The sequence below is a fragment of the Ranitomeya imitator genome, chromosome 2, assembly GCF_032444005.1.
Source record: "Ranitomeya imitator isolate aRanImi1 chromosome 2, aRanImi1.pri, whole genome shotgun sequence".
Lineage (NCBI taxonomy): Eukaryota > Metazoa > Chordata > Amphibia > Anura > Dendrobatidae > Ranitomeya > Ranitomeya imitator.
Window position 1 is genome coordinate 299855635 of NC_091283.1, and position 18440 is coordinate 299874074.

Sequence of the window (18440 nt, forward strand, 5' to 3'; positions counted from 1 at the left end):
AGTTTTGCTATAATAGCCGTGCCATTGCTAGATCTTCTTAAAGGCACCTGTTAGAAAATATAACACTTTCTTACTTTTTTTTAAGTAAGAGCACAGTGAGGATAGAAATGAAAGCAGTATTCAATTGTGTGGATAAAACAAATCTTGTTTAAAGTTCATTAAAAAAATTGATTAGAAAAATCGACTTACATTGGCTTCTATTTTTCCTGTCTCATAACCACATATGGTGATCTGCCGCTATATTCATAGTCTCTACCATATTAGTAGAAGACTAGTAACTTGGAATATGGAATATGCTTATTAGTTAATTGTACATTACCTCATTTTGAAATTCTCAAGCCTATGACCTTTGGGAACCATTCACTGTCTCCAAATAGCCACATATTGACAGTTCTGACAAAAGCCCTCTAGTTCTGACAGAGAATAGATGTATCTAACAAAGTCCTCAGATTAACTCAGTCACTCACTAACCAGAGTCTCTGCTCATATGTTAAGTAATTTATATTTTTTATTATTGAAATATTAATATTTTGCAGTCCACCCTGATTATGATTTGAGAAATATTACAATCAATCCTAAACTCATTCTCTCACCATTCGTAACACGTTCATTCTTTATTCTGAAAACCTTCGATCAACATCTGTTTTGAATGTCATCTGAATTTTCAAAACTATTGTAATAATAAAAATTAAATCAGTTATATCTCTTAAAATATCATCTTCCTTTTTCATTTGTCTTTCGTATTCTAAATTCTCTTAATTTTACACATAACTATTTGGCACTTTATACACAGCAAAACCACAATATAATAACAATCAGATTAGATAATACATTTCCTGCTGCCATTTTTACTGAAGACTGTGACCAACTAGTTACTGATTTTCCTAAATTTCTCCAACAAGATGAGCCTGACATACTCGTCCACTCATGTTCAATATCATTTAAATTCCCTTGCTCATGTCTAAATACAATTTCAGCTTCTTTTAATTGCTTTGTTAACACAATTAATAAACCCTTGTCTTTTTTTTTTATCTCATTTGTCCACAAATCCCAAGGAAAATTATTTATTTGTGACAATTTGAACTGTATCGGAAGGATTTTCAGATTTCTTGAGCCTGTTGATGTAATATTTATACGTCCTACCTTTGTGAGTTTTCACATTTCCCTCAATACAATGTAAACCTATTGTCAGACTTTCAGCATGTACACAAGATGAAAAGAATGCAGAAACAACTTTTTCTGACATAACTTGGAAACAAATCTTGTTAGTGCTTACTGGTGTCACCAAGTCATGTATCGTGTGTACATTCTCCACTCTGGCAGGTCATGAGGTATGATTATGGAAACATGAATAATTAATGACTTTATCCTGGCCAGGTAGACACATTACCTTAGAAACAACATTTAAGCATGATGAAATGTCTAATTGTTCAAGCACAGCTCAATACAGTATTTTACACCATAACCCATGCAAATGTTTCCGGTAATATCTACTGAATCGTCCGGTATGTATTCATCTATTAAGCTTTGTAGACTAGATCCTCTTTGTTTCTGTGAGCGTAGAGTTCTTTTGAAAGGTTCATTCATTTCACTAGTATTCGTTCCATGATCTAAAATATCTTCTGCGTAGATCACAGTTGAAATAGTACAAAGTAGCAGAAATGTGATTCCCATCAGTAGCCTTTCCTGGGAAATGTCTTCTCCTGAAGGATTGGTGTTGAATTCCTTCCATCAAGGACATGGCGTTTCATATTCCAGCTCTTATTGGAATCCATTTCTTCCTAAAAGAAATGCAGTATCATTATTTTGCAACATACAATTTGCATTGATCAACTTGTACCCACATTCTTTGTTGTCTGCAGGTATTTTTAACCACATTAGATGCTTGTTGTACAAGAATCATACCTTGTCCCATGGTTTCAATGATCTCAAAGGCACCTTCCCAGTTACTTTCCAAAGGTCCATTCTTCCTGAAAGCTTTAATTATCACTAGAGCCCCTTTCTTGAATTTGGATTCTTATGGTGGCTCCATTCTCTGATTTTTGATGCAGCATGTGGAAGAATAGTTGTCAAGGTTTGCTGCAACAATTGCAACCATTTGCACCTTGCAACAGCATCTTTTTGAGGTGTGGACGAAAATCGTTCATGTGCAAAATTCAATGGCATTTTTCTTCCTGTCATTAGTTCAAAAGGACTAAACTGGGTTGTGGACGAAGTTGTTCCTCTCAGACTCAACAGTACAAAAGATATGGCATTGACCCAAGAATTGCCTTTGTCCAATAACATTTTGGCAATTCTGGATTTTATTGTTCTATTCATCCTTTCCACAATAACAGCAGACTGTGGATGGTAAGGTACAAGGAATTGTTGTTGTACCCCTAGTATAGTGCAAACTGCTTGCATGATTTTTCCTGTAAAGTGACTTCCTCGATCAGAGGAGATCATTCTTGGGATCCCCAAATACAAAAGACATGATAAACTAATGCTCTAACTATAGACAAAGCATAATCTTTCCTGACAGGTAATATTACAACCCATTTAGAAAAAAACATATACTACAACCAATGTATACCTGAGAGCATTTTTACCTGATGGTAACGGTCCAATGTAGTCGATTTGTAACGTAGACCATGGACCATCTGCAGGTGCAGTTCAGAGTAGTGGCTGTTTCTGTCCTTTTGGTCTTGGATAAATTTGGTAACAAATGAGACATGATTGAACAATACTTTATACAGTCTCTTCCATGTTTTCTCAGTAAAATATATCTCTGAGAATGCCTAATAATTTCTGTTGACCCAAACTTTCATGATTATATCTTGTGAACTCAACTTGTAGATGTTTTGGTACAACAGGACGCAACTCCCCATTTAAGTCATGACACAAAACCCCATTTTCACAAAAAAAGGAAGGTTTTGGATCAACCCGGGAAACAAGAGATGTGTCTTTTTCTTGTTCTTCCACAAAGGAAGGGATATGCGTGTCTGTTCTTTGAACTGCTGAAACCTCAAGCGGTTCAGGTTCAAACACTTCTCCTGTCAGGGCTGCCTCTTCGGCTAACATATCTGTGGTTGCACTTCCAACAGATAATTCATGATGAGATTTTTTATGGGCAGGGACTTTGACAATAGCAAAACCATTATGGTTTTTTGACGCTATCTCAAAAATTGTTTTCAGTGAGTCACTATGTACAAGAGTCTTATTAGAAGAATCTACATAGCCTCTCTTTCTCCCAAACTGGCAAATAATATGTCAGTGATCTAACAACATAGGAGCTATCACTGTAGGTTACAATGGGACACTGATCATCAGCTTTGTTCAGCTGTAGTACGATTTTTACTGCTTCTAGCTCTGCCCTTTGAGCTGAAAAATGACACGGTAATATGCATTTTACAACCTGTCCTCTTTTGGGATAAAAAATATGGCATATCCTGAATAATAGTGCCCATCTGAATAGTTTCTGGAACCATCTACAAAAATTGGTTCATCTGTTACCTCTGCCTTCCGTCTGAAAAGCGATGGACTAGGATCCTCTAAAGACTAAACAATCATGAGTTTGCCCTTCGTATTGCATCAACTGAGGAAGAACATACTTGGCCTTATAATCTACCTCAATCTGTTTGGGAGACAATGACAATAACCAATGCGCAAATCTCTGATGTGACACACCTGGGATATTATTCTCAAAGATAAATTTTAGTGTAGAATGAGGAGTTTGCAAAATGATTTTTGTTGAACTCAACAATGTGTTCAGTTGCTTTGACTGAAAAGTATACACCTACCAAGTGTCTTGCACAGGTCTCAAAACGTCTTTCAACAGGTGAGAAGCTTAGAAAAATAGCCCAAAATTCTCCACTCTTCCCCCTGCAACTGTAACAGCACAGCAGACACAGTTGTCTCTGATGTGTGTACTTGCAAAGCAAATGGAGAGGAAGGATCTACTGTGGACAAAGCAGGTGCACTTTAAAAATTGATTTTCAATTGTTCCAATGAGATTTGTTGTTCATCACCCCAAGGACCAAAGATAATCATTATTTTCACCCTTTAAAAGATCATACAAAATTCTCAATGAAGTCCCTTGAATAGTTCATAAGACCCAAGAAATGTCATAATGCCTTGTGTAATGGTTGAATTGGTAGAAAAGCAGTTGCCTGTATTCTTTCCTGCAGTAGTTGTCTTTTTTCCTGGACTCAACAACACTCCTAAAAATCTGACCTTGGTCTGCATCAATTTGACCTTTTTGGTGTTCAACTTCAACACTGCATCATGCAGCAGCTCAAACAATTCTGTCAGAAGAGAAACATGTGATTCTTTATCCTCAGTAGACAACAGAATATCATCAACATATTGCAAAATACAATCAGGCCTAGAAAATCTAGATAATACCTTTGCCAACGCCTGATGGAAAACACTAGGTGACAAATGTGCTCCTTGAGGGAACCTGCAAAACAGATACTGCTCATCCAAGAAAGTAAATGCAAACTTGTACTGACAACTCTTTTCAGGTAAGTATACTGAAAAAACATTACTGATGTCCAGTACAGAGAAGTATTTTGCCTTTTCATTCAGCCTTGCCATCATGTCATGAGAATCTGCAACAATGGGTGCTACATTGGGAGTATGTTTGCTAAACAGCCGCAAATCCAATATCATTCGATAAGAACCATCAGATTTCAAGACACCACAAAGGATTAGCCTTTCGGATTACACCTTGATCTAACAATTCCTGTATGATCTTTGACATAGAACCAATTAATTCTGGAGGTAATTTATACTGACGTTGTGGTGGAAGATCTCGCCCTTCCACATTTACAACAACATCCTTTATTGTACCAACCTCATTCCTGAACAGAGCTCAAAGAAAAGGAAAAAGCTGTACAATTTCTGTCAATACCTCATCACCACCAGTTTCAGGCCACAAATGATCTGTTGACACAACATAATTTAAGCAAATACTTCCAACATGGCTATAATCACTAGGGTCAATGACTACAGGTTTACAACCATTAGAATCTTTCCAGATCACTTGATTTCCTAGATCGACTACCCATCCGAATTTTTGCATAAATCTGTGCCAAATATATTTTCAGAATTACAACAATACCAAATGTCAATTCCTGTTTTGATAGGTATTTCCAATGTCACATTGGTAACTAAGGTTGCTTAATTTCCACATTTTCCACTAAAACCAACAATTGTACAAACTGGTGAATTTGGTTGTAGTTTCAAATCAAGATTTGTAACACTTAATTGAGCTCCTGTATCAATAATAAATACAACATTCTGTCCTGCTAAATTTTCTTTGATAAATGGTCTTCCACAGTCATCAAATGTAACGAGTCACAAATTCCAATGGATGGGGTATAGGAGTAGTCTGTGATTGTCAGAAAGATAGAGGAGATGGGAGAAGACCAATGTCCTTTTTAAAAGCACTTGGAATTCTGTCCCTGGACTCAGTCTCCTTCACGGTCATCTCTCTGATCTGTCTGATTAATGGTGAATACGGTGACTGTGTGTCTGTTCTCAGTGTGAGTGGGTGCAGAAGAATGTAATGGAGGTGCAGAAGGTTTGGTGGATGATTTCGGCATGAGTCTGTTTTCCCTTCCAAGCTTACCTGTTCCTTGTGTACCTGTCTCTGATTCTGCTCTCAAGAATTTTCTGCACTGCCATTTTAAGTGTCCAGGTATACCACAAAAATAACAATGGATATTGTTCCTTTGTGTAGTATTTTTACCTCTATGGTAAATGTAATCTCTGTTCTTGGATGTTACTGTGGGTCTAGGTTTCAGCTGGCTGTCTTCTTTCTCATGAACTACAGCTATTATTGCCTTGACCTGATTTTGTTTCATGGATCTCCTTACTTTGTCAATAAACACTGTTGCTTCTTGCAATGATGGCTGAGCACTTGCCAATTGCTCTGAGGCAGGATCTAAATATTTGAACTTTTTTACAAAAAAATCTGATCATAGATGTTGGCTCCGGATGAGGCCTAAGATCCATCACCATCCTATTGGCCTGTTCAAATTTTACCAAAAATGCAAATGGGTCATCATGAATATTAGTTCGTACATTTTCCAGAATATCAATTGTAGGAGTGGCTTTGCCTGCAAAAAAACAATATTGTCTAAGTCTGTCTTCTTTTGTACTATGTGTCAATTAATTTTCCTCATTTAATCTGGGTGTGGTTTGTAATCTTTTTCCCATATGTGAGGGTAACCATACTTTGAATATCTTGTTTTTTTGTTCATCATTAAGATTGAATTTATCTGTGTTTGATTAAAAAATGTCCGCATTATAAAAATATTTAGAATTGAGAGTCCTCAGTGGTTGATACCTTTTAATGGCTAACTGAAAAGATGGTAACAAATTGCAAGCTTTCGATACTACTCAGGTCTCTTCATCAGGCACAGACTAAAGCAAATTCTGAAGAATGACATATTTATACACACCACAGCACAGAACTGTCATTATGGGAGAGTGGTAAGTGATAAACAGTTGTGTCCATAAATATCGGAAAATTCCTAGATTAATAGTGTATGTTTTGTTGTCCTCTGATTGGGGTCTGGTTCTGTTATGATGACCCCACATGGACACAACTGTTTATCACTTATCACTCTCCCCTAGTGGCAGTTATGTGCCGTGTTGTGTATAAATATGTGATTCTTCAGAATTTGCTTTAGTCTGTGCCTGATGAAGAGACCTGAGTAGTCTCGAAAGCTTGCAATTTGTTACCATCTTTTCAGTTAGCCATTAAAACATATCAACCACTGAGGACTCTCAATTCTAAATATTTTTCTATCTACTGGCTAACACGGTACCAAGATATATAACTTTCCCGCATTATAAAAGGCATCAATCTTATCATTGTAGTTTGGAATGTCTTTTACAATTTTCATTAACTGATTGTGTATTTTCAGATTAATTTGTGCTGCTGTGTCATGTAATTTTTTCCATTGTAGTTCATCTGCCTGTAAATCTTCTACCGAAACATCTGGATTTTGTGTGTCTGGTACAAATGATGTGGCGCATTGTCTTCCTATTTGTTTGATCGTGTAAGAACAGAAGCCTTTTTTATATCTTGGTGCAATTTGGACAATAATTCTGTTCGAGCATCGATTTGATCTTCCAATTTTTCATTATGTTCTGACAAACACAAAACAATTTGTACAATCAAAGTAATCCCCGTCAGACTCTTGTGTGTCACCTTGTGTGTCAGTATGACCAATGTCTTGTGTGATAGTACATGCTTTATGTGTTTGTGTTTCAGTTTTTTCAAAGACTAAATTATTGTACACTCGGACCAAGTGCATGACATTTTGAAGCTTTCTCTGTAACTTTTTTACTGAAAAACCTCTGATCAATCTTAAGATTCTCTGTTTCACATTGGCTATACAAACTAGACCATAATTGTGAATATGTATGGCTATGAACAAACTTAAACTCTATATTACTTTTCTTAGAATAATCATGAATGAAATCCATTTTCTCACCTGTGGAATATCTTTTCCTCTCCTGGATTGATCCAACCGTCAATGGATGGTCCTCTGTGTCTTTACTGAAATCCTCAGACCTCCGTCATGGGACACATACAGCTCTTTATGGTTGGAGATACGAATCCTCACTGTCTGTAGGCTCTGTCTGATCCTTGTGACGTGAAATAGCAGAACTCCTGCGCCTTGAACAACAGGTGTTTAGCAGAGCTCTCCTCCTCCGTGTGCAAGGGAAAGGAGTTCACAAAAATAGCAGAAAAATCAGATTTGGCTGGGCTCACCAAAATGTTAGAAAAAAATAACAGTTTCTTACTTTTTTAAGTAAGAGCACAGTGAAGATAGAAAGGAAAGCAATATTGAATTGTGTGGATAAAACAAATCTTGTTTAATGTTCATTCAAAAAGTGATGACAAAAATGAAGAAAAGTAAGTTCATAGCACGTAGTAAGTATTAGATTATAGAAGAGAAAACAAGCATTCATTAGTTTTTACATATGGTTTTGAAGTATGATGTGGTCTGGGTTGGAGATTCTCAAGGTATGAAAGATCTGTCTGAACAGGAGTTAGGTCGGCTTATGTACTATTTTGACCCATAGACTTACATTGGATCTATTTTTCCTGTCTCATAACCACATATGGTGATCTGCCGCTATGTTGATAGCCTTTACCATATTAGAACACTAGTAACTTGCAGAATATGAATATTAGTTTTTTGTACATTACCTCATTTTGAAATGCTTAAGCATATAGCCTGTGACCTTTAAGAACCATTTATTATCTCCAAATAGCCACAGTTCTGACAAAAGCCCTATAGTTCTGACAAACAGAGAACAAATGTATCGGCCACAATCCTCAGAATAACTCAGTCCCTCACTATCCAGAGTATCTATTTGCTAGTTAGAACCTGCATATGTTAAGTAATCTATATTTTTTATTACTGAAATACTAATATTTTACAGTAGCTTACCCTCCTTCTGGAGTGTGTCAATGACTGCCTTCTAGACATCTGTCCAGTCAGCAGTCTTCCTCATGATTGTGGAGCCTACTGAAACAGACCAAGGGACCTTTTTAAAACATTTAAGAAGCCATTCCAGGTGTTTTTATTCTAATTTACTGACCTAATGACTTTTGGGTTTTCATTGGCTGTAGGATATAGTCATCAACAGAAATAAACACTTGAGATATATCACTCTGTAATGACTCTATATAATACTTTTTGCATTTAAGAACTGAAATAAATTAACTTTTTGATAATATTCTAATTTAATGAGAAGCACTTGTATGTGACTATGTAAACACAATTCAGAACATAAAAAAAGCTTCTCCCCTGTGTGAATTCTTTGGATAGAAAGAGATGGTTTCTTCACAAAACATTTTCCACATTATGAACATGAAAATGGCTTCTCCCCTGTGTGTGTTCTTTGGTGGGTAACAAGATGCGTTTTCTGGGTAAAACAATTCCCACATTCTGAACATGAAAAAGGCTTCTCCCCTGTGTGGGTTTTCAGGTGGCTATCAAGATTCGTCTTCCTGCTAAAACATTTCCCACATTCTGAACAGGAAAAAGGCTTCTCCCCTGTGTGGGTTTTCTGGTGGCTATCAAGACTCGCTTTCCTATTAAAACATTTCCCACATTCTGAACATGAAAAAGGCTTCTCCCCTGTGTGGGTTTTCTGGTGGCTAACAAGACTCGTTTTGTGGTTAAAACATTTCCCACATTCTGAACAGGAAAAAGGCCTCTCCCCTGTGTGGGTTTTCTGGTGGCCAGCAAGATTTGATTTGTTGATAAAACATTTCCCACATTCTAAACATGAAAAAGGCTTCTCCCCTGTGTGGGTTTTCTGGTGGCTAACAAGACTCGTTCTGTGGTTAAAACATTTCCCACATTCTGAGCAGGAAAAAGGCTTCTCCCCTGTGTGGATTTTCTGGTGGCTAACAAGATTCGATTTTTGGTTAAAACATTTCCCACATTCTGAACATGAAAAAGGCTTCTCCCCTGTGTGGGTTTTTTGGTGGCTAACAAAATTCGCTTTGTGGTTAAAACATTTCCCACATTCTGAACAGAAAAAAGGCTTCTCCCCTGTGTGAGATCTGTGATGTCTGACAAGCAATGATTTATCTAGAAAACATTTCCCACATTCTAAACAGGAAAAAGGCTTCTCCCCTGTGTGAGATCTATGATGTCTGATAAGATAATTTTTATGTGCAAAACATTTCCCACATTCTGAACAAGAAAAAGGCTTCTCTCCTGTGTGGGTTTTCTGGTGGCTAACAAGATGCGCTTTCTGGTTAAAACATTTCCCACATTCTGAACAAGAAAAAGGCTTCTCTCCTGTGTGGGTTTTCTGGTGGCTAACAAGATGCGCTTTCTGGTTAAAACATGTCCCACATTCTGTACAGGAAAAAGGCTTCTCCCCTGTGTGGGTTTTCTGGTGGCTATCAAGATAGTCTTTCCTGTTAAAACATTTCCCACATTTTGAACAAGAAAAAGGCTTCTCTCCTGTGTGAGTTCTTTGGTGGGTAACAAGATGTGCTTTCCGAATAAAACATTTTCCACATTCTGAACATGAAAATGGCTTCTTCTCTGTGTGAATTCTCTGGTGACTGACAAAATCTGATTTCTGGTTAAAACAACTCCCACACTTGGAACAAAAAATTCTATTGTCTGCTTTGTGAAGGTTTTGTTGTTTGAGAATGGACTTTTCTAGGGGAAAGCTATTTCCATATTCTGAAAATGAAAATGTCTTCATTGCTTTAGGAGCAGTTCGTTTTGTAATGCTTATTTTGTGACTTTGATTTTCCTTAGTAGTCGGTAATGAATCAGAAGACAGGATCTGTTCCACAAGATCAGATGACAGATCTTTGCTGTGAAGGGATGATGGTATATTTGGAGTAATGGCATTCACTTCAATTGTATCCTGCGGGATCTCAAGATTATCTGATTTAAACATTGAAGATGTCAGCTGTCCCTCTGATCTCCTGGTACGGTCATCTGCCAAGAATAAAACCAATTATTATTTTAGAATAAAATATCCTTGAATTCTAGATTTTTGACCATTTATACTTAAACGGTCTGTAAAAATGGCAAGTTATGCAAAATTATTGAATTATTCACCAAGACAATTACAGTTTACTGTTTACTAGAATGTGCTCAAACCACATTAAGCATCCATGCTTTTGGCATTACTATAGTGAGAAGAAACCACTTATTTTACGGCATGTGTATCTCCTGGAGCACAATCTGGGCACTATGTGTTGGGTAATAACTTGGGATATTTGCAATTTTCACTTTCCAACATCCACTGTGCGTGCTAATATCTGGAAACTGCAAGTGGAGTCAAAATAGTCACTATTTCTATAATTTATTGAGGGTTATAATTTACAAAATGGAGTCATTTTAACCCCTTCATGACCCCAGCTTTTTTGGGGTTTTGCGTTTTCGTTTTTCGCTCTCCTCTTTCCCAGAGCCATACCTTTTTTATTTTTCTGTGAATAAGGCCATATGAGGGCTTATTTTTTGCGGGGCAAGTTGCACTTTTGAACGACATTATTGGTTTTAGCATGTCGTGTACTAGAAAACGGGAAAAAAATTCCAAGTGCGGTGAAATTGCAAAAAAGTGCAATCCCACACTTGTTTTTTGTTTGGCTTTTTTGCTAGGTTCAGTAAATGCTAAAACTGATCTGCCATTTTGATTTTCTAGGTCATTATGAGTTCATAGACACCAAACATGTCTAGGTTATTTTTTATCTGAGTGGTAAAAAAAAATTGGAATTTACACATTGGAATATTTTTTTTTTTACACTATAACATTGCCCCAGGGGAAGGCATCATGTTATAGTGTAAGATCGCTGATCTGACACTTTTCTGTGCACTGTGTCAGATCAGCTATCTGACGTGCACTTTTCCAATGCTTCCCGGCGCCTGCTCTGAGCATGCGCAGTGAAGCCACCTCCCTGCAGGACCCGGATGCCGCGGCCATCTTGGATCCAGGCCTGCAAGGAGGAGGAGGTAAGAGACCCTTGCAGCAATGCGATCACATCGCGTTGCTGAAGGGGTCTCAGGGAAGCACGCAGGGAGCCCCCTCCCTGCGCGATGTTTCCCTATACCGCCGGCATACCGCGATCATGTTTGATCACGGTGTGCCGGGGGTTAATGTGCCGGGGCGGTCCGTGACCGCTCCTGGCACATAGTGCCAGATGTCAGCTGCGATAGGCAGCTGACACCCGGCCGCGATCGTCCGTGCTCCCCCCGTGAGCACGGCCGATCACTATGACGTACTATTCCGTCCTTGGGAATTAGGGCCCACCCCACATGGATGGAATAGTACGTCCAATGTCAGAAAGGGGTTAATGAAATGTCGCGGTGACCAAAAAATTGGAATTCTGACGTTTCAATTTTTTTTCTCGCTACGCCGTTTAGTGATCAGGTTAATCTCTTTTTATTGATAGATCGGGAGATTCTGAACCCGGCGATACCAAATATATATATATTCGAATTTTTTGTTTTATTTTGAATGGGGGGTGATTTAAACTTTTATATTTTTTTCATATTTTTTAAAACTTTTTTTTTTTTTTTACTTTTGCCATGCTTCAATAGCCTCCATGGGAGGCTAGAAGCTACCATAGCCTGAACGGCTCTGCTACATAGGAGCGATGCTCAGATTGCTCCTATGTAGATTTACTGCATTGCTATGAGCGCTGACCACAGGGTAGCGCTAACAGCAATCAGGCATCAACAACCATAGAGGTCTTCAATAGACCTCTGGTTGTCATGTCGACGCATCGCTGACCCCCGATCACGTAACGGGGGTCAGCAATGCACGCATTTTCGGCCCGACGGCCGGAAGCGCTAGTTAAATGCCGCTGTCAGCGTTTGACAGTGGCATTTATCTAGTTAATAGTGGCGGGTGGATCGTGAATCCACCCCCCGCTATTGCGAGCACATGTCAGCTGTTTTGAACGGGCTTTGATGCGGGCTTACCGCCGGAGGCCACATCAAAGCGGGGGTTCTGACCTTGGATGTACTATCCCATCCGAGGTCAGAAAGGGGTTAAAGGGATTTCTTCTGCTCTGGTTTTCTGCAATTTTGTCATATTAGGAATTCTGCAAATGGTGTGTCCCATCTCCTCTGGGATCTGCTCCTGCAATGTCTGCTTTGGACACCATTATATAGGGATAATGGTGTGCACTCAGGTCAGGGACAAGCAGGTGCTGGTAAAACGGACCGTGTGGTCCAGTTAATCCAAATAGAAAAAAATTACCGCACACAATACTGGTATGATGCGAAAAAAGGTATATGCCAGGTTTTATTTAAACAAAGAATTTCAAAGTTGCCACAGATTTTGTAGACAGAAATATATACAGACAGAGACCCAACGTTTCGACCCTCCTGGGTCTTATTCATGGGGTTTTACTGGGGAGACAAGGAGACAACATAAGTGGCTGTTTGTCATATAACATAATAATCATAAAAGAAAAAAACACACTGGATAAATAACTGATAAGTACTACCTGAAAAGAAAACAAACCAAAAAACATGCAAAGGAAACAATATATACAGTGGTACAACAAATTTAAAAGCCGCCAATAATGGTGGAGGGCTGGTGGTAAGGAGCAGCGTCTGCTACTATGATTACATTAGGTAAGCAATGGCAAGGAAAACATAAGTATTTTACCTCTGATCCTATGATACAAATAGACAAGAGTGGCAATAGTAGAAGGTAGGCGACCAATTCCTCTAAAGCATAACCTGTCGTCATGATAAAGCATAAAATGTATAGGTAGCTGGACAGTATACAGTGAGGAGTAATACTACACTAGTATGTGGGAGAAGGGGGTCCGGGGATCCCTAACAAGTAACGTCTAACCCAGGGGATAAATATGAACAAGGTGGTATCTATAAATCTAATGCTAGAGTCCCCATACTAATGAATCTAGTGGTAAATGGAGGGATGCAAGTGAAGGTCCAAGAGCGGCCTCGTAATAGTTAAAAAGTTATGATAACAATGGTAAAAGGAGGGCCGTGGTTGTAATGAAAAACACCCCCTAACATAATAAGCACGGTGGGAGTAAAAGCGCTGTGAGATACCTTGTAGTAGGGCCAGTATAAGGCCTATGTGTCCCGGGTGGAGGAAGGTTGGTAACAGGAGCCGTCACACTTAAGGATGGCCTGTAATGTAAAGGTACCCATAGGTCAGTGTGCGGTAATGCCTGGAAGGTAGATGAGGGGACAAGCGCCGTAATACCTGTAAGTCCTGTATATAGGTGTGTGATCAGCGGCGCTCCCGCGCCCTGCTGCAGCGATGAACAGGAGAGGAAGTGAGGGTAGACAGCTGTGTCTCCCTGAAATACCGCCGGACCGGAAGTGAGCGCTCCTGGACCGGAAATGACGCGGCGTCATGTTACAGAGGGAGCCGCGCATGCGCAGATGGCGCTGCAGGCTAGTAAGGGCATGGAGATGCCCAGATGTGGGAGTGTGTGGAGGTTAGCCGCCCTATAAGCACTGAGAGGAGGTGTAGTGGGTGCGGCATAGTAATCTGCATAGTGTGAGGCTAATGAATGGCATGGGAGGAGTAGGTTGATGGAAACAAAGGGTGGAACAGAAAACAAGCATGTAAAAGAGGGGGGGAAGGAATGGAAACAAAAAGTGGTAGAAAAAATATAATATATAAACAGAACCTGTATAAGCAAATAATGGCAAAAAATAGAAAAAACTAAAAAGCAAAAATAAAAATAGAAATAAATATAAAAATAAAAAATGAAATAATAGAAAAATATATATAAATAATCAAAATAAAAACAAAAATGGAGGATATTATGCAAAATAAAGAACAAAAAAAGAAGAATAGGGGAAATAAAAAATAAAAATTCAAATAAAAATCGGTAATATGGAAGATGAAGGGGACTCACCTAAAAGATAGTGGATTCAACGTGTCTGGAAAGCAAAATGGTACAAAGGTTAATATGATGTTACAGCAGCCAGTCCATTTCCCTGTTGAGGCCTTTAGGAGTTAGGGTCTCAAGTTTGTGGATCCAAAATGCTTCTCTCAATTTTAATTGTTTAATATGGTTACCCCCTCGTCTCGGTCTGGGTACCTGTTCAATCACCTGGTACTGTAGTTGTGCTACCGTATGTCTACACTTAGCAAAATGTTCAGGAATTGGTAGCCATGTTTTATTACAACGGATGGTAGATTTGTGACTCGCTATTCGGTCCTTAATGTGTTGAGTTGTTTCCCCTACATACAGGAGGCCGCATGGACACTTTATGACGTAAACCACGAAGTTCGTGTTACATGTGTAATAACCCCGGATGGGGTATGTTTTGCCCGTTCTGGGATGTGTCACGCTATCGGATTTAATTATGTTTGAGCAGGAGGCACAACTCAGACAAGGAAATGTCCCCTGGCGGCGTGGAGTCAATACACTTTGGCTATTGGGGGGGCGTGTGCTGCCAATGTCAGCCCGAACAAGTTTGTCTTTAATGTTGGTGGCTCTCCTATTGCACATAAGGGGTGGTTTTGTGAAACTCGGAATATTGGGATGAGCCCTAGCCAAAAGGGGCCAGTGTTTTTTAATGGTGGTCTCTATCTTGGGCATGAGAGGGTGGAAGGTGTGGACGAACGGTACTCTATCTTCATTGGTAGGTCTCAGTGATGGTGATTGTGGTTGAAGAACCCGTGATTTCTCCTGGTCTAGAAGACGCTGGGGATAATTTCTTTCCCGAAATTTTTCGGACATGTTGTCTAAGCGTGTAGGGAGTATGTCCCGATCCGATACAATCCTGGCTACTCTGGTGAACTGGGAATGTGGGAGGCTATTGCGTGTAGCTTTAGGGTGGCTACTCGAGTAGTGCAGAAGACTGTTGCAGTCTGTAGGTTTGGAAAAAATGTCAGTCGAGAGGTGACCCTGATCGTCCCTCTGTACAAGGGTATCCAAAAAGGAGATCCGGGCCGAGTCATACTGCATTGTGAAATGAAGCTCTGGATAGACAGAATTGAGGGTCTGATGAAATGCTTGTAGTATGTCCGTGGGCCCTGTCCAAATCAAGAAAATATCATCTATATAACGGAGATAACAATCTACATACTGCTTAAATCTATCATCCGTGTAGACAAAGGTCTCCTCAAATGAGTCCATATAGGCGTTAGCATGCGCCGGCGCGACGTTGGAGCCCATCGCGGTCCCTTGGCGCTGTACATAGTAGGTGTCCCCATAGAGAAAAAAGTTTTCATATAAGACTAGTCTTAATAGGTCCAGACAAAGTTGTGTGGAATTACTGGATCTATCAGACTTTTCCAATAGCCGTTTTGATGCTGCAATGCCCTTCTCGTGTGTAATGGACGTGTAGAGGCTAGATACGTCCATGGTGACCAGGAGGCTGTCTGGTGGTATGTTACCATGCTGCCTGATGATACTGAGGAAATGACCTGTGTCTAATACAAAAGATTTAGTGGTTTTGATCAGTGGTGTTAGGATTTTTTCTAAAAAGATAGATAGGGGCGCAAGTACGGATTCGGTAGACGCCACTATGGGACGTCCGGGGGGATTAGTTAGAGATTTATGGACTTTTGGAAGAACATAAAAAACAGGGGTTATTGGGTGCGGGTTAGTCAGGAACCTAGCTGTCTGCTGATCAATCGTGCCATTGTCGATGTAAGTATTAATAACCGACTGAATTTTCCTGTGAATCTCAAAAGTAGGGTCCCTTGGGATGATACTGTATGTGTTTGTGTCCGACAACTGACGTAGTACCTCAGCAGTGTATAGTGTGTGGTCCATGACTACTATGGCCCCACCCTTGTCCGCTGGCTTGATAATAATGGACTTGTTGTTCCGTAGTGAAAAAAGTGCCTGTTTCTCGGCTGGTGTCAAATTGGCGCGTGTGGGGAATAGACCTAAGCGGTGTTGATGTGACAGATCTTTAACATCCTTATCAACAAATGAAATAAAAGTTTCGACCGCATGGAAAGTCTGTGGTGGATTAAAGGAACTCTGGTTCCTCAGTCCTAATGATGCGAGGGGAATCTCCGCAACAGAGACGTCCCCAGTGGGAGACACTCTGTTCTCGGAGTCACCCCTAAGTGTCCCAAAGTGAGTCTTGAGCCTCACTAGACGGTAAAGTCGTTGCAGATCCCTCTCCAGCTGGAAGCTGTCCCAGTTGGGAGTAGGGCAGAAGGATAGTCCCTTTTGTAATAAGTTGAGTTCCGCAGGGGAGAGCGTATAACCTGAAATGTTAATGACTAGGTTAGGTATCTTACCTGTGACCGGGTTGTCATTTTTTCTCGATCTTCTAGTCGGTCGGTACGCTGGTATCCTCCCCTGCGGCCTTTCGGTAAAAAACGGGGTTTGTTTGAATCGGTGGATGAGTCGCTTTCCGTGCTGAAGGAACCTGTTTTGCGCTGATATGGACGGCGCCAGGGATTGTTGCCTGCAGTATCCCTCCATTTATACACCCTGTTATGGGTATAGTCCTCGTTATCCCGTTGGAATTTCTGGCGCTTTCTTTCTTCTAGGAATTTCTGATGGTCCGCAAGTACTTTATCGTTTTTTTCTCTCAAGTTAGTCCAGTCGGATGAGGCCAAGGTCGTAGATAATTGAGTTTCTATAGCTCTGATACTGTCTTTTGTGTCTGTGATGGCCTTTTGCAGGAATTCAATGGTCAAGATGATAATGTCCAGAGAACACTTATTCAGTATCCTCTTGAATTTGTCGCAGAAATCAGGGTTCTCAGAAAAAAGTGTTGGGCGTAGGTTACACCTCAGTGCACACCATTATCCCTATATATGTGACTTTTTTCTTGGTGTAGCACCGGTCCACCAGATGACGTCGGACGTATTTGCATATGATGCCGCTACCAGCTCAAATATCCTATCCCAAGTATCAAACTCCAGTGAGTTCCTGAAAACCCCTCTTCACGAACTAAGGACGACGGACTACGAAAAGGAGCGACGAAAGCTAATATCATATGACCTACATTGTGTTACCTTGGCAGAATACCATAAGCAAGGCAAGATTCCGAGGGGGCTGAGGTGTAACCTACGCCCAACACTTTTTTCTGAGAACCCTGATTTCTGCGACAAATTCAAGAGGATACTGAATAAGTGTTCTCTGGATATTATCATCTTGACCATTGAATTCCTGCAAAAGGCCATCACAGACACAAAAGACAGTATCAGAGCTATAGAAACTCAATTATCTACGACCTTGGCCTCATCCGACTGGACTAACTTGAGAGAAAAAACCGATAAAGTACTTGCGGACCATCAGAAATTCCTAGAAGAAAGAAAGCGCCAGAAATTCCAACGGGATAACGAGGACTATACCCATAACAGGGTGTATAAATGGAGCGATACTGCAGGCAACAATCCCTGGCGCCGTCCATATCAGCGCAAAACAGGTTCCTTCAGCACGGAAAGCGACTCATCCACCGGTTCAAACAAACCCCGTTTTTTACCGAAAGGCCGCAGGGGAGGATACCAGCGTACCGACCGACTAGAAGATCGAGAAAAAATGACAACCCGGTCACAGGTAAGATACCTAACCTAGTCATTAACATTTCAGGTTATACGCTCTCCCCTGCGGAACTCAACTTATTACAAAAGGGACTATCCTTCTGCCCTACTCCCAACTGGGACAGCTTCCAGCTGGAGAGGGATCTGCAACGACTTTACCGTCTAGTGAGGCTCAAGACTCACTTTGGGACACTTAGGGGTGACTCCGAGAACAGAGTGTCTCCCACTGGGGACGTCTCTGTTGCGGAGATTCCCCTCGCATCATTAGGACTGAGGAACCAGAGTTCCTTTAATCCACCACAGACTTTCCATGCGGTCGAAACTTTTATTTCATTTGTTGATAAGGATGTTAAAGATCTGTCACATCAACACCGCTTAGGTCTATTCCCCACACGCGCCAATTTGACACCAGCCGAGAAACAGGCACTTTTTTCACTACG

General features: G+C 40.2%; 1 protein-coding gene across 3 annotated transcripts in view; it reads right to left on the bottom strand.

Moving 5' to 3' along the window:
• Positions 1-490: 490 nt before the first annotated feature.
• LOC138663345 (oocyte zinc finger protein XlCOF6-like) overlaps positions 491-18440 on the bottom strand; it is an 82173-nt gene continuing 64223 nt past the window's right edge. Inside the window, exons 7-9 of one of the 3 annotated variants that reach the window (XM_069749523.1) lie at positions 7488-10478; positions 2589-2683; positions 491-1781 (exon numbers count right to left, since the gene is read on the bottom strand). In XM_069749523.1, coding sequence (XP_069605624.1) covers positions 8869-10478 — 1610 coding nt within the window. In that variant the 3' untranslated portion in view covers positions 491-1781; positions 2589-2683; positions 7488-8868. Of the gene's footprint in view, positions 1782-2588; positions 6102-7487; positions 10479-18440 lie in introns of all 3 variants that reach the window. The other 2 variants (XM_069749522.1, XM_069749524.1) reach the window with 2 other exon arrangements.